Genomic DNA, 15,357 nt, shown 5'->3' with positions numbered 1-15,357 from the left:
CGTGGGGGGACTGGAGCGCCCATCCACTGCCGGCGGGAGTGCCGAACGGCGCAGCCGCTCCGGGACCCAGTCCGGTGGTGCCTCCACAGGTGCCGCCGCAGGACCCAGCCTCTCTACTCTTAGACGGAGGGATCGGCAGAAGTAGGTTTTGAGTTGTGAGGATGCGAAACACAGTTTATTCTTGTATTATTGTTTACTAGTCATTGTATTATTTTCCATATGAGCAACTGCAAACCTACTTTTGCCCCATCCTGTGTATACCCAAGAAAACTTAACACACACATGCCCACACAGAAACCTGTACACGAGCGTTCACAGCAGCATTATTGGTCACGGCCACAAGTACAAACAGCCCCAGTGTCCATCAGTGGACGGAGAAACAAAACTCGGCCTGCCCACATCACAGAAGACTGTTTGGCCATAAAGAGTAACCGATACATCAGTGAATCTTGAGAATATTACACCAAGTGAAAGCAGACAGACGCAAAAGGCCACACATTTTATGATTCCACTTTTCCGAACCATCCAGAACAGGCAAACCCATAGGAGACAGAGAATACATTAATGGTTGCCTGAGGCTGGGGAAAAGGCAGCATGGGAACCGACAGCTGATGGGGACGAGGTTTCCTCTGGGGGATGAGGAGCATGCTCTGGAGTGAGAGAGTGGTAATGGTCGCGCAGCGCTGTAAATACACTACGAATCCATGAACTGTGCACTTGAAAGAGAGAACTTTATGGTATGTGAATCACAGCTCTATTTTCTTTAAAAAGGCGAATGGCTCTTAGAAAACTGGTCCCTCCTTCTGCTGGAGACCACCAGCTGGCTCACCGAAACGCTAAACAGTCAGCACTGGCATCTGACGTGGATAATCCCACCGCCACAAATGCAACAAAAAAAATCTTTTTAAGCTATTTCTAGATACCAGCTGATGGTCTGGTTGTGTTTGTTTTGCTTCTAACGAGTAAAGATCTAAAAACTCCTGAGCTCACGATTTATCTCAGAGTCCTTTTAAAAATTTGTATTTTTCTCCAGTAACCGAAGCTAAACAAATGTCTTCATTTTTGAAATGTTGGTAACGGTGTCATCCAGAAACAGGTGAAAAGATTGCTCCTACAATGACATTGGTTAGCACAGCCATCTTCAGGCAGGACTTTAAAATTTAATTCTTGTTCACGGGTCAGGCAAAAATCAAATTTTCAATAGCAGGATTTCAATGTAATATGTATAACCAAATCCTTTAATCCATGAAACAAATGCAGACTTTGCTTCATCTGGAAAATAAATAGAATTTTAGGCTTACTCTCTTCAGTAATAAGAGTTTAAGTGAATTTTTTTCAAAGCTCTGCAAAGAAAACATACCCTTTATCTTCATCTTCCGTAACATTGTTTTGTGTATCTGACTGTCAGTATCAAGAAGCCTGTAAACTCTGCATTAGCACTATAATCCACAAGAAAAGCTTTGTAAGCATTTGAAATGGAGTGAAATTAACTGCAGTCTGATAGCACTGGGTTGTACTGTACAGAGTTCCATACAAGCGAAAGAAGACTGATCCTTCTAAAAATGCTAATTGTAAAGAGGAGGGCTTAGCTACTCAGGGAATAAGCCTCGAGGTCTGCCGTGATTAAGCCACAAGCTAAAAAAGCACTGCGAGTACAACAGGGTGAAATGATTTCATTGTTAAGTTCAATGGAAACTGCATATACTCAGTTTTTATTCTTAAATACAAGCGGCGGGCACCGTGTCAGCACCGCCAGCCCCAAGCAAGGTGCAGATGCAGAAAAGACGGCCGCGTCCACCTTCAGCGCTGCTTCTGCGGCGATGTGTATAAAACCCAGCCACCGCGTGGGCGCCCTTGGGAGAAAGCAAGCCTAGGGGAGGGAAACATTTACACCTTGTGATTCAATTACACTGCTACCTGATAAAAACAGGAGGTTCAAACTTGTTTCGTGAAAACAGAGCACAAAACAGTTTCTAATGGTAACCTAGATGACAGCTGAGATGCGTCTGAAGTGTATGCAGAACCCTTAAGACTGGAACACACTGAGCTCTTTTGAATTACGTGTATTCAAATGACGGCATTACAATTCATACGGAACAACGGCAGAATCCTGGTAAAACAAGAAACGGGAGAAATGAAAATTGATCACTTCCAGCTTCGCCCTGGAGTGAGCCGGGGAGACACGGGCGTGGAACAGACACGCTGCACGGGAGGACAACTGCGGGTCACAGCTCAGAAGCGTGGCAGCCCGTGCTCCTCGCATTTTGGTTTTTAACTACGTAGGAACTCAAAAAACTGCTGTCAGTTTTTTTTTCTAATAGCTCATTTTTTCTAAATAATTCTCACTTTGCATTCCAGAAAATGTAAGAAACAGTTTGCAAGAGTTCATGCAAATATGTTTCTCTAAGGCCATGAACTGGTTTGCTAAGTTGCATTGTTTTATTCAAGTGAAAGCCCTTCTAGAATAAGGGGTCGGCAAAGGAAAGCCATCAGCTCCACCTCTCAGGCCTGCACACGGGCTGGGATCTCTCCCACTCACACTAAAGGGGAGAATGCTCAGTTGAGCATTAGCAAAAAATCTAATGCGTGTTAAGTTTTTCTGGCAGACTCTTCTTGTACATTACCAAAAAAAAAAAAAGCGCAAAAGCTTAGAATAAGAATCCCTTTTTTCTTATAAAGGTCAAACAGATACTTCTTGACGTGATGTCCTTTACACAATGGCATACTGTTCATATAAAAGGTCTCTTATCCTATAAAAATCTTGACAAAGGCAGCCTTCTAGTCCAATGCGTCCAGTTTCCGTCTAGAAACCAAGTAAAAAAAAAAGTTCTTTAGTACGTTTTTCTACCATTAACATGCAGACATAACAACCAAAGTTACTTTATGACTGGTGAGGAAATGGGTGGCTCTGAGTCACAGAACGTGGCTGTGTCACTCAAATCATGAGTTTTACAGACATGTAAATGTCAGAGACTACAAATAAAAGTTTACAATGAAATGAAATTATCCAGTCTTTGAGAGTCACTTTTTAAGGCCTTCAAGGTCATCATTATGAATATAAATTACTGGTGTCCAATTTTGTGAAACCACCAATGAAAAATTCCAGAATTCTAAGTGACAACGCATCAGAAGCATTTGTCCAGTTCAACCCCTTTCAAACACACTTACTCTGCGGACGGCTACTTGATTGTTGCAAACGAGGACACCGCCTACAAATTCAGCTTGAATTCCCTCCCGTAAAAGAACTTGTTTGAAGTCTGACAGCCTTGGTTCGTTCATAAAAACCGACTGATGTCCAGGAACCTCGGATAAGGTTAAAGGGGAAAGAAAAACTTCAACTAAAATACCAGACACGTAGCTGTACTGAATAAAGTAAAATAACATATGATCTTTTAAGACATTTTCTATTATTCCCTCAAGTCCTTTGACAGATCATTTCAAGACTGTAAATCACATTCCAAGTTGTTATTCTGAATCGTACCTCATTATTTAACATTACAAAGCCCTTCACACTCTCTGAACGTTTCACGATCAATGTTATTAGTCATGCCTCACAATACCAGAGACACATTTGGTAACGCTATGCTTTCTCTCACCCACTCGCCTAACGGGGTCACCGAGAGTGCCAGCGGGCACGCTGAGCCACAGACCCTTTCTGACTCGGGCCCTCGCCCGTGGCTTGGTTCAGGAGATAATTTCCTCCCGACCCCGGCCCCACCTCCCCCCCTCCCTCAGGGCAGATGCAGTGGGTGCTGCAGGTGTTGGAATCGGAAAGGCGAGTGGTTCGACCTGACGCTGCTACCCTGAAACTGCCATGACGAGTGCTAGCGCTAGCACGGAGAGACAAACAACTCCGACTTCTCCCAATGTCAAGAGCAGTGCTGGGGAGGAGTCCAGCCACAGAGGCTGTCTCTCTATCCTCACGGCCTGGAAGGGCTAAACACGTCACCTGACACGCACGTAGGCGTCACCGTTTTTTCGTGCTGTCGTAAGCTAATTCCACGACACCTTTGCTAATGAGGCAGGTACCTCTTGCGGACATGTCAATACTAGACTAGAACTCTATCTGTGCTAAGCAAAAGCTTTCGAACTACATCAAAACCAAAAGTGATCTGAGTTGAACTGACAGCAAAACTGGAGTGCGGGCGTATGGCATTCTTAGAAAACCACACACCTCCCGATGAGAAGCAGGCAGATGACTCTCACAGTCATCGAACTTCATACTTTAAAACCCTCACTGAAAAACAAAAGCAAATCATGAAGCAGTTATGTGTCTCATGAAGAGACCTGCTGCAGGTTTCCTTTAAGTTACTATTACTCCTGAGCCATACAGGGGACACACGCACGCGCACACACACACACACACACACACACACGGTGAGGAATCTTCTCTGAAAACTCCAAAATCGGTCTACATATGGCCTATGTGAAATGGCTAGAAGCATAAAGGAAAATTCAAAGGAGACAAATCGAGGAAAAGAGCGAAGCAGCACACGCCCACTTACCTCATTAGGCGGCAGGGGCTCCAAAGTCGGAATGATCTCACTTTCTTCGCCTGTTTCTTTCTCGTCGTCTCCGAACAGGCTCTTCATGGCCTTCTGCTGTGCGATGACGCTGGCATCTGAGGGCGCGTCCACCTGCATTTCCGAGTCTTCCCCGTCATCCTTCAGTTCTCCTTCTTCTAAGATCACTCCCGTGTCCACTTTGGAGACCCGCATGTCTAAGACACCGTCTATCCAGGCTAGCTCAGCATCTTTCGCCTTACAAAACTGCAGGGAGCTAACGAGCGAGTCTTTCAATCTCACCTAGATGTGCCAAGGGGAGGAAGAGAAATAAAACCCACAGAGTATAAGTGAACAGCTAAATATAACCTATTATTTACTATCACCATGTCCTAAGTCTCGTGATGTGCATTGAAATTTCAAAGCCTCTCACTCATCTGACCTTCACCATGACTGGTGATGACCCAATGGCGTGTGAGGTCTCTGGGCCCCTGTCCACTTTCCAAACAAAGGCTCTCGACCCTGGCTGCACAGTGAAGCCACAGGGCGATTTTCTAAGTTCATCAGTGCTGGGCCCCACCCGCAGTGACTCTAACGGAACTAGTGCGGCTGAGACCAGAGCACCGAGACCCTCGATCACCCCAGCGCCCCCCAGAGGACCTTCCTGGACAGCCGAGGTCACTCCCTAACACCTGACGGTACTGGAGGAGTACGGATTTGCTAATAGCTTTCCAAACCACCACGCGGTTTCACACCTCCGCGTTCTTGGGATGCTGCTTCCTCCTGCTGTGCCCAGAGTGACGGCTTTGCCTCCTGAATTCCGATCCGTTTCTTCCAAACAAACAGACGTCACCTCTGCCTTACCTGACACCTTCTCCCACTCCCAAGTACGAGTTAGTCCACCTCTCCTCTACTCCTATTTTCTGCGCCTGTCTCCATTTCTTTCTATTAACAGAACCCTGACATCCGAGAATTTTTATAGAACTTTTCTTGAACCCTTGCCATCCCCTCCATCTGCATATTTGTGCTCATGTCGCTCCCTCTGGGACACCCTCTCCCCCCTCTCCTTCCCGCTCTACGTACGCCCCCGGGACGCGTCCGGAAGGGTCTGGCTCAGTCATCCCTTTCTCCGGGAAACCTTTCCTAACCTCTAAACTCGGGTTGGGGTCTCCTTCTGTACGTCCTCATAACATCCTCTGCTCTCTATCCAAGGTGCAACTGTCTCCTTCTGTACGTCCTCATAACATCCTCTGCTCTCTATCACAGGTGCACAACAAATCCTGTTTCCTTGTTAAAAGCCCCCGAGACTAGGACCTGCTGGGGCAGGGGACAGTCTCCCTCTGTCCTACTCCGCGCCGCACCCTCGCGTGTCCGCCCGCCCCAGTCGGCGGCACAGAGTCCTCTGGCGCGGCTCACGCGCAGCTCATTCACCTGGTAGATGTGAGTCTCGCTGGTGGCGTCGACCGTCTCGTGCAGCTTGGGCATGTACACTTTAATGTCCTTCCCGCCGAAGGCCCGGCAGCACTCCGCGAGATCCTGGCTGGCCTCTGGGGGGCCGTGGACGATGATCAGCTGGCGCGGCTTCATCTGGTTAATGATCTTTTTAATGGAATCCCCGTCAGAGCGCCCTTCGTAGTCTATGTAGGTAACCCTGGCTCTGCAATTACACGGGGTCGTTCAAGCGTGCTTTTCTGGTAAGTTCACTCAAATTCTAGGTGTTTAATGGCTTTTGTTCTCAGGAAAGAAACATGTACAGTACATATATTTTTTTTTAAAACTAAAAAAAGGCCCTGGCTGGCGTAGCTCAGTGGATTGAGCGCAGGCTGGGAACCAAAGTGTCCCAGGTTCGATTCCCAGCCAGGGTACATTCCTGGGTTGCAGGCCATAACCCCCAGCAACCGCACATTGATATTTCCCTCTATCTCTCTCTCTATCTCTATCTCCCTCCCTTCCCTCCCTAAAAATAAATAAATAAAATCTTAAAAAAAAAAACTAAAAAAAGAAAAATGTCTACAATATTAAAATATGGATTTGAGGAAGACACGTGTGTTCTATTATTATGCATTTTGGGGAATTGTGGATTCTTTAATAAGTGTCATTAGAAAAAAAGGCCCACTATATAAAGAAAAATAAAGCTGGATCCTGCCCGAATGCCCCATAAAAATCGCAGGTGAGTTGAAGCCATTATAAAAAAAAAAAGTGAAGCTTTAGATTACAGAATAAAATGTAAGAATTATCTTTATGACCAAGGACAGGGAAGGGCTTTTTAAAAAACATAATGGGAAATACTTTACTATTTCCTTACATCAAGATTACAAATGTTTTTAAACAAAGTGGACCATGGAAAACTCTCAAAAGCAAGTGAACAGAATGGCAGATGGTGTTTATTTGTATTGTCTAAAACCAACCACCACCAACACCCAGAATACACAATGAACTCCTGCAAACCAACAACAAAAAGGCAGCAACCTCTGGAGAAAAATGCACAACAGGAATAAATGTGGACTTTATAAAAACAGAAACAGCAGCAAGCATCTGAAGAGATAATCAAACTTAATAATAATCACGGTAAAACGAATTTTAACAGTACTGACGCATTCCTTCCCATCAGGCCAGAAAGCATGACGGGGTCAGACGAGGCCCGGTGCTGGCGGTGGGCAGCCCCTCACTGAAGGAAGCCCCCTGCTTTGCTGTGAACACTCACACACACACACACACACACACGGGTGCGGCCGCCGGGGGGGGGGGGGGGGCGAGACCTGCAGCACCATTCGCACGCGTTACTGAGCCCTCGGGACACCCAAGGGTGTACGCTAAATGGTGTCACTGCACAGGTAAGCCACTTGGCTCTCTCAGGAGCTTTTTCAAATTCCAAAACAACAATTTTCTAGTGTTATTATTAACTATACCAAAAGGAAAAAAAAATATCTTAAATACTTCAGGGCACTGTAGTATTTTTAAGACATTAGGGCGCTGGAGATGTTTAAGTCAAGGAGTATATTTTATGAAACAAGCAATTAGGAAAGTTAAACCTATGAATTGTATCCCTCACCTGCTGCTGAACATACTAAATATGCCGAAAGACTGCTTCTTTAAGTGTACAATTTAATGTTTAACTCCCCACCCCCACCAATTCAATTACTTTGGCATTCAGATATAATTAACAAAGAGAAAATATCTCCATACTTCACAAGTCTCTACATGAAACAACAAATTAAATTTTAAAAGTGTAAATTTACTATAGGACATTCAGAAATTTCACCTTGGAAGCAATGCAAATTATAATTCAAGTGTTTAAAACTTGTATTTCCAAAAGGCAATGAAAGCACTTACTTTATTTCAATAGATTCTGTCATGGAAATGCACTTGGTAGGAACATCAGATAAATCCTGATCCATGGGTTCATCTCCGTTTGTCAAGCCAGATTCTAATTTGCTTTTTTCTTCCTCAGTAGCTTGAAGTTCTGGCACCAAGAAATCCTCCGGTCTAAATAATACGTCTCTAATTAGAAGCTATAACGACTAAGTTAATATTATGTTACATATAACTAACTAGTCAATTGCCTAATTTTTAGACTCCTTGCACATCTCAAGATTTAAATACACATTTGATTTGAAGCCATTGCAACTTCATGGTGTCGATTATCAGGTGACTGCACGCATTACGTCCCTTGTGACCGCTAGGGAGTGCCCTTCACACCTCACCCCGTGGGCCGGCGAGAGGCCCCGGACAGATCCCTGGGCGAGCTCAGGGGCAGCAGACGCACCATGACGACCCGGCCCTGCATCTGTGTCTCAGCTTCTGTGGTTTCCCTGCCACCTCCCAGTTCTTATAAATCCCAGGCCTCCTCTAATTCCCTAAGGCCCCAGTCCGCCCATCCCTGATCAAAGAAGGCCGGTAACTCCCCATTTGCATATTAACAAGAAAGCTTCATCTTTATTTCAACAAACTGATAACCAGGAAAACCAAATTCACTGAGCTCAAATGATAACACACTTGATTCCTACCACCCGTAAGAGAGAAAAGCGTCTTTTGTTCACATACTTGATGATCTCTCCGTATTCATCCCATTTAATTCTCTCCTCTGGGGCGGGAAACATGGGGTAAGACTTCTTAGCCTGTTTGAAGAAACTGCCCTTGCGACTCCCTTCGCCCTTCATCATCAGGTCGTGCTTGGCCTTGTGGGCCGTCGGCTGGTCGGCGTCCTCCTCCACGTCGCTCTCGTCGCTGGAGTCGATGTCTGCCCTGGGGGGGGTCGGGACAGGTGACGGTCGTCAAGTCCCCGAGGGCTCTGATGGGCGCTCGTAAACTTATTACTGAACACCGACCATGAACCGGATGGTCACTCAATGACCATCAGTATCACTGGGCTGATACTGTGTGAAACACAGCATTAACCACCAGTTAATGAACACGTATTGAATGTTAGCAATGAAAGAATCTGGTATTCTAGCACCATCTGAGAGATGAAACGCAAGTAATAAGGCCAAAACAAAAGTTAAATATTTTCTATTAAACTTTTTTGTCTTAGAAAGACGTTCTGTTACAGGGTGCAGCCAAGAGGGGGGACCCCAAATGGGCATTTGAAATGGGGTCCAGAACTTCAGGTGTCCAGGAGATTTTGGGATGTATCCATCCCCGCGCCCCCCCCCACCCCAGGGTGTGGGTTGCGGGAAGGGACAAATGGAGCAGGGCCATTGAGAGCTGTTTAGCATAGCAACAGCCTTGCAGCTAAGCTCTGGAGTGGTCGTTTGGCATATCTATAGCCTTTGGCTGGTCGCTTAGATATGTTAAATAGCTGTGATCAGCTCTAAGCCAGGGGAATGGAAGTAACTTCCCCACCTAGATGTAACTGGGGGGGGCGGGTCCCCTGAGTTACAGCGCCTGCGTGGGAGCTCAGAGAGGATTGGCTCCAGGACATGGGGCCACGCCTGCCCAAACTCATGATGGCAGCCCAGTAAAGCTGGAAGGACACGAGTTCTGGCATGTGAAGCCGAGTGTGGGAGGAGTCGGAAATGGGGCTGCAGAGGAAGACTGGCCGCGGGGATTTAAAACCCAGATTTGGCGGCCATTGAGGAGGAGAACCATGCTGCTTTAGGGAGGGGAGAGCCATGCGCAGCCCTGAGAAGGAGAACCGTGCTGCTTTAGAAAAGAGAACCACGCGGCCTGGCAGAGTGCGGACCCCCACAGCTTTAGAAGGGGAACCACCACCTGGTTTTAGCAGAGATCCCGGTGACTCAGGCAAGGGTGCCGGGAACCCAGGGAGGTCTCCCAGTCGAGATGGAGTTCTAACTGGGAAGAACCAGAGGACTGCCTGAGCCATGGACTTCTATTTCCTTTCCTGAGATACGGTACTCTGGACTGGGCAAAGGGGGAAGGAAGGAAGGACTGTGTCTGTTTGTGGGTGTTTTAAGGGACTTTGGGATTTTGGTAAAGACATTAGGTCACTACTTTAAGTTAGTATAGCATTAAATAAACGTTTCCTTTCCTTTTCACGAATCTCTGGCATTGAGAGACGTCTTTCCTCTGGCGGCGGACATAACGGACCCGGGGCCTTCTTTCAATAATAGTATATCGTCCCAGGCCCCCCTTGTTGTGCTCTGTAACAGTTCTTCTTAAATTATACACATAAACTTGCGTCTAAAAATAACTCACTCTTTGGACTGCTCAAGTTTTTTGGCAGCTTCTTTCTTTAGTTTCTCCTTTTCCAAGTATTCTTCGAGTTCTTTCCCTTCGAGCTTTACGCGTTTCCTCAACTAAAGGAAAAACAGAAAAGGAAAGGAAATACCAACATCAGGGGCTAGGGCAACGGGGTATGAGAACCATCACGTCTCTAAATTGATTCAGCATCTTTAAATTAAAAGTTCCTCTAAAATTATTCGAGTGTCCGTTCCATGTACTCACAGATCCTATTTAGATTAGTACGAAAACTGAGCTTTCACATTTGTAGGAAGGGTTTCATTTAAATCAAACTAGTTCAAAATCACCAATCAGAAAAAGAAAATACAGCTAAATAATTTCATAATTTGGTGTAGGTAAGGCCTACGTATGACATAAAACCCAAAAGCCCCAAAGGAAAATATGAATAAATAGGGCAACATGAAAAAATAAAATCGCTTTAACATTTTAAACCCCGTGAAATTTAAAGAAACTGAAAAAATTACTTGCAGCACGGTATGACTAGCAGAAGCTACTTTTTCCTAAGATCCCTTCCAAATCAGTTAAGAAAAAGATCCACACATCAGAAAAGAACAAAATAGACATACAGGCAGTTTCTAAAATGAGAAAAACCAGTAACTGATAGCCATGAAAACATGCCTAATTTCACTAATGACTATTTTTTAAATGCAAAGTATTTTAAATGTAATACCATTTTTTAATCTGTGAGGGTGACAACACTAAGTACAACAGCACGTGGGAAAGGGCGCCTTCTCCTGTTACAGTATCCATGGGGAAACTGACGCAGCCCTGTTAGAAGGCAATGTGCGGCACTTAAAACAAAAAACGTGCTTGTCATTTAGCACAGCATTTCCACTTGTGGAAATGTATCCTACTAAAAAAGTCACACAAATGCAGCAATGTTGGTAGTAGTAAAAAACTGGACACAATTTTAAATCTATCAATACAAAGTGATCTGATCAGTAGTTCTCAAACTTTTTGATCTCAGAATTCCTAAGACTTCACAGGCTGCGAACCAAAGCATAGCAGGTTCGATTCCCAGTCAGGGCACATGCCTGGGTTGCAGGCCACGGCCCCCAGCAACCGCACGTTGATGTTTATCTCTCTCTCTCTTTCTCCCTCCCTTCCCTCTCTAAAAATAAATAAACAAAATCTTAAAAAAAAAAAAAGAATTCCTAAGACTTAAATTACTGGGGATACTAAAGATCTCTTGTTTTTAATACTGTTTTTTAAATTAAAATATAACTGACATGAAACATTGCATTAATTTAGGTATATAGGGCTTCTGGGTTTTTTGGTTATATTTATCAATATTTACCATATCAAAAATTGAAACTGAGAAATTAAACAAATATTTATTCATTAAAAAATAATGCCATCACATGCTAACATTAACCTCATATTTTTACAAAAGAGAATTATATTTCCAAAGAGAAAAAAATTAGTGGAAAATACACTGTTATTTTACATTTTTTTTGCAAGGCTCTTTAAATGTCTAGCTCAGCAGCAGATAGCTGCATTCCCACGTCTGCCCCTGCCTTCACCCTCCGGCAATATTTTCTTCTGTGAAAGTCTATGAAGAAAAGCCCACCTCACACAAATGTACAGTTGGAAAGGGGGAAAATATTCAAACAGGGGCTTATGAAGAATCAATCTTTTCATGACTGTTCTTCTTGATAGTACATTAAAAATCAAAAGGTGCATTGTACTGAGGAATCTGCAGTCATACCAGTACATATTGGTGCTGTTCCATGAAAATGCACTGACTGATCCTGCACTTCGAGTGGGCCTTTCATTTGTGCATTTCTTCCTAATGTCATGCACTGGTTTATTTGGAAAACACTGGTTCACCAGGTTATACAGATCTTACAAATGTTGACAATATTTGAAAAATCACATTTGCAAATATCACCCCTAATCTCACTGGAAAATCTTTTTTAAGTTCAGCAGTTAATCTCACAGAGATGGGTATTTAGGTTTTATAAAATTCTAATTTTCATTTGAAAGTTTGAACTTTATCAGATTTAAACAACAAATACTATCAATTATTTTCCTTAAAGAGAGTGGCTCAATTTATTCGTTTTTGAGAAACTATCTGCCAAACATCAGCCTAAATTAGCCATGTCATTACTTCAAGTAAAAATAGTGTTTCAAGAAAAAAGTGGCTAGCCCAGCTGGTGCGGCTCAGTGGACTGACTGGGTACCGGCCTGCAAACCAAAGGGTCACTGGTTCGATTCCCAGTCAGGGCATATGTCTGGATTGTGGGCCAGGTCCTCAGAAAGGGGCGTGCGAGAGGCAACCACACATTGATGTTTCTCTCCCTTTTTCTCCCTCCCCCTCTAAAAATAAATAAAGTCTTTAAGAAAAGAAAAGAAGAAAGTGGCTAGTCTAACCCACAACTCGCACAATGATACCAGCAGTTTTCTTAGAGACAACTGCAGTACTTCAGTACACAACACAAGTGCTTTAGGCAAACTTCCCACCTAGTCACGCAGATTAAAAAATATTTTACTGAAAATTTAGTAACGTTAATAACGTGGACCACTCTGACAAGGACACCCGTAAGTGAGCCGCACTTCTCAACGGGCGTGCGGCGATGACAAACGCAGCGGCTGCCGGTGCCGCGGGGAGCCGCCGCCTCGGTCGATGCTGAGGCTCTGGCAGTGTCCTGCCATCGCTTCTGCCCATCAGTATAAACACAGGGACAGGGGGGAGGGACCACACCTTAATACATTATGGAAACTCCTTTGACCTTGTGGACTTCCTGAGCGGGTCTCTCGGACACGCCAGGGCTCTGCACCCCGCAGTTTTGAGAACCACCGTTATCAGATACTCTTCTGCGTGCCAGGGATCAAAAAAACCAACCCCTTTTCTCATGGCACCTGTACTCCAGTTGGCAGTGGGCAGGAGACGACAACAAGGAAAGTAACAGTGATGAGCGCCAGGAAAAATAAAGTTAGATGATGGCTTGGCAACTGAGTAATCATTGTCGACTGGTAGAGAAGGCCTCTCTGAGGAGGGGACCTCTGAATTGTGACTTGAATGACAAGGAACCGGCCAAGTACAAGGCTGAGAAAAAACGCTACCGGCAGAGGCAACGCCGCCCGGTGCGAAGACCCTGATGCCGCGCAGCAGCGCAGGGCACTGAGCACGTGGAAGGAGACAAGGTCAGAAAGGTGTGTGCAGAGGCAGGTCAGGTGGGATCTTGAAGGTCTGGGTGAGAAGTCTGGGTTTCATCCAAATTGCAGAAGGAAGCTGTTGGAGGGTTTCAGGAAAGGCGTGGCGTGAAATGGTGAATGTTCACAAAACGCTCTGGGAGTTGTCCAACGGGTGCAGAGTTTCGGTTGTGCAAGACGAGAAGTTCTAGAATCTGCTGCAGAATGCTGTTCCTATAGCTAATATAACTGTGCTGAACCCTTAACAATGGTTCAGACAGTCAGTGCTGTCATGCGGTTTGCACCACAGTACAAAGAGAGGCCCAGAGAGAAAGACATACCTCGTCTGGTGCTGTGAGAAGGCAGACTGAGAGCGTACAAGGATGAAAGGAGAGGAACCGGGAGGACACGCCAGGGAGGCCCACTCAGCACGGGCCGGCTGGCGGCAGTGGAGCTGCAGAAAGCGGACAGACTCGGGTGCGTCTGCGGGCCACGCCGGCAGGACTCGTCGCCAGACTGATTGTGGGTGTTGGAAGAGAAGTAAGGAACTGAAAATGAGTTTTAACAGTCTGTGCACTAGGAGTCAGGACAGTGGTCCCCCTTGGAAAAGGTGGGGAAGACCACAAGGGGGTGTCCGGGGTATTGGTAATTTTCTATTTCTTGATCGAGTTACAGCCTGGACAAGTGTGTTCAGTTTGTGAAAATTCATCACACTATATGCTTTTAATATGCACACTTTTCAGTATATAGTCTACGCACATTCTTTAAAATTTCTGGGGTTTTGGCTTGCATAAACACGTGGAAAGTGCTATTCCCGGAGCTGAAGATGGCTCAGAGAGAGCAGGCATGGTGAAAACGGTTTTGGATGTGACCAAGCAGAGGGGTACGTGATGAATGACAGACAGGAAAGGGGTAACTACAGAAGAAAAAAACCCCAAGAATAAGTACTGCCTATGAAAAAAAAATCTAACATTTCGAGTTTCAGCTCCAAATATCATTTTCTATTTTTTCAAACTTAAACCACTTTTAATATTCTTTTATGAATTCCTCAAATGGCCTATCTACCTTAACTGAATTTCTAGTAATTAATATTTTCGAATACTGCATTTCATATCTGATGAAACTGTGTCAAGTATTTCTGAGTTGCTTTAATTTTGCATTTCTAAGCTATTAAATAACCCAAGAGCCAGCATTTTGCTTTGGTGTGTTTGCTTTGGATCTTTCCTCAGTGATTCTGCGTTTATACTGAATGTGTATCAGAGTTTAGCTACCGTTATTATGCTTTTCTTAAGTGGCGTTAATAAGATACCCTCCCTTCTCAGCTTTTAACAAACCACACATTCCTTTAGCCACTTCTGTGAGGACAAGATGAAAAGCGGCCACCTGAAAATCTGTAAAACCCTGGCCGTCATTCACCTATTCACTACCAACTGCTGCAGGCTCCAAGTGAGTGACACTAGTTTCAGAAAACTAATAGGCTTGACGGGTTGGTCGTGAGTACAATCACCGCTGGGCGTAACACCCATCTGACGAACTGCCTCGCTGCTGTGACGAGAGACAAGGCGGCAAGCGCGGATGCAGGGCAGGTGACGCGTTTCTGTGGCGGGAGGAAGAGGGGACTCCTGTCCGACTTCCGCTTCGCAGGCAGGCGTGAGCCAAGGTCACGCACTACAGGTGAGGCCTGAGATGCAGGCGTAGGGCTTTGAGAAGAAAGGAGGAATGAAGTTGTCTCACTGGAGACAGCAGGAAGGAATGGCCCACGAAACGCTGAGTGCCAGTGGTGGGTGCCCCCCTGAGGCACGAGGTCACGCGTGCGAAGGAGAGCCCGTCCACCAGTAGTGTGTGACGCCAGCGAACACAACGTCGCTCAGGTGCAGGCACGAACCAAACAGACGGTTTGACGGGAGGCAAGGCGTGGCCAGGTGAGTACAACAGCAGAGAGAAGGGTAAGAGAGTTAAAGGTGTTTGCAAAAGGATGATGGACCCCCTGGCTCAAAGCCTGAGGGGTGGCGGAGGATAA

At 45.3% G+C, this 15,357-nt stretch overlaps 1 protein-coding gene across 3 annotated transcripts in view; it reads right to left on the bottom strand.

The window, feature by feature from the left end:
- Nucleotides 1-518: 518 nt before the first annotated feature.
- CPSF2 (cleavage and polyadenylation specific factor 2) overlaps nucleotides 519-15,357 on the bottom strand; it is a 30,557-nt gene continuing 15,718 nt past the window's right edge. For all 3 annotated transcript variants that reach the window (XM_028507938.2, XM_028507940.2, XM_036013349.1), the window contains 7 exons: nucleotides 10,158-10,258; nucleotides 8,547-8,747; nucleotides 7,836-7,988; nucleotides 5,934-6,159; nucleotides 4,506-4,805; nucleotides 3,169-3,303; nucleotides 519-2,803 (listed from right to left, as the gene is read on the bottom strand). In XM_028507938.2, coding sequence (XP_028363739.1) covers nucleotides 2,711-2,803; nucleotides 3,169-3,303; nucleotides 4,506-4,805; nucleotides 5,934-6,159; nucleotides 7,836-7,988; nucleotides 8,547-8,747; nucleotides 10,158-10,258 — 1,209 coding nt within the window. In that variant the 3' untranslated portion in view covers nucleotides 519-2,710. The remainder of the gene's footprint in view (nucleotides 2,804-3,168; nucleotides 3,304-4,505; nucleotides 4,806-5,933; nucleotides 6,160-7,835; nucleotides 7,989-8,546; nucleotides 8,748-10,157; nucleotides 10,259-15,357) is intronic.

This window comes from Phyllostomus discolor, chromosome 1 (assembly GCF_004126475.2).
Source record: "Phyllostomus discolor isolate MPI-MPIP mPhyDis1 chromosome 1, mPhyDis1.pri.v3, whole genome shotgun sequence".
Classification (NCBI taxonomy): domain Eukaryota; kingdom Metazoa; phylum Chordata; class Mammalia; order Chiroptera; family Phyllostomidae; genus Phyllostomus; species Phyllostomus discolor.
The sequence above is the reverse complement of the archived record's forward strand: the minus strand, read 5'-3'. Positions and strand labels throughout refer to the sequence as shown.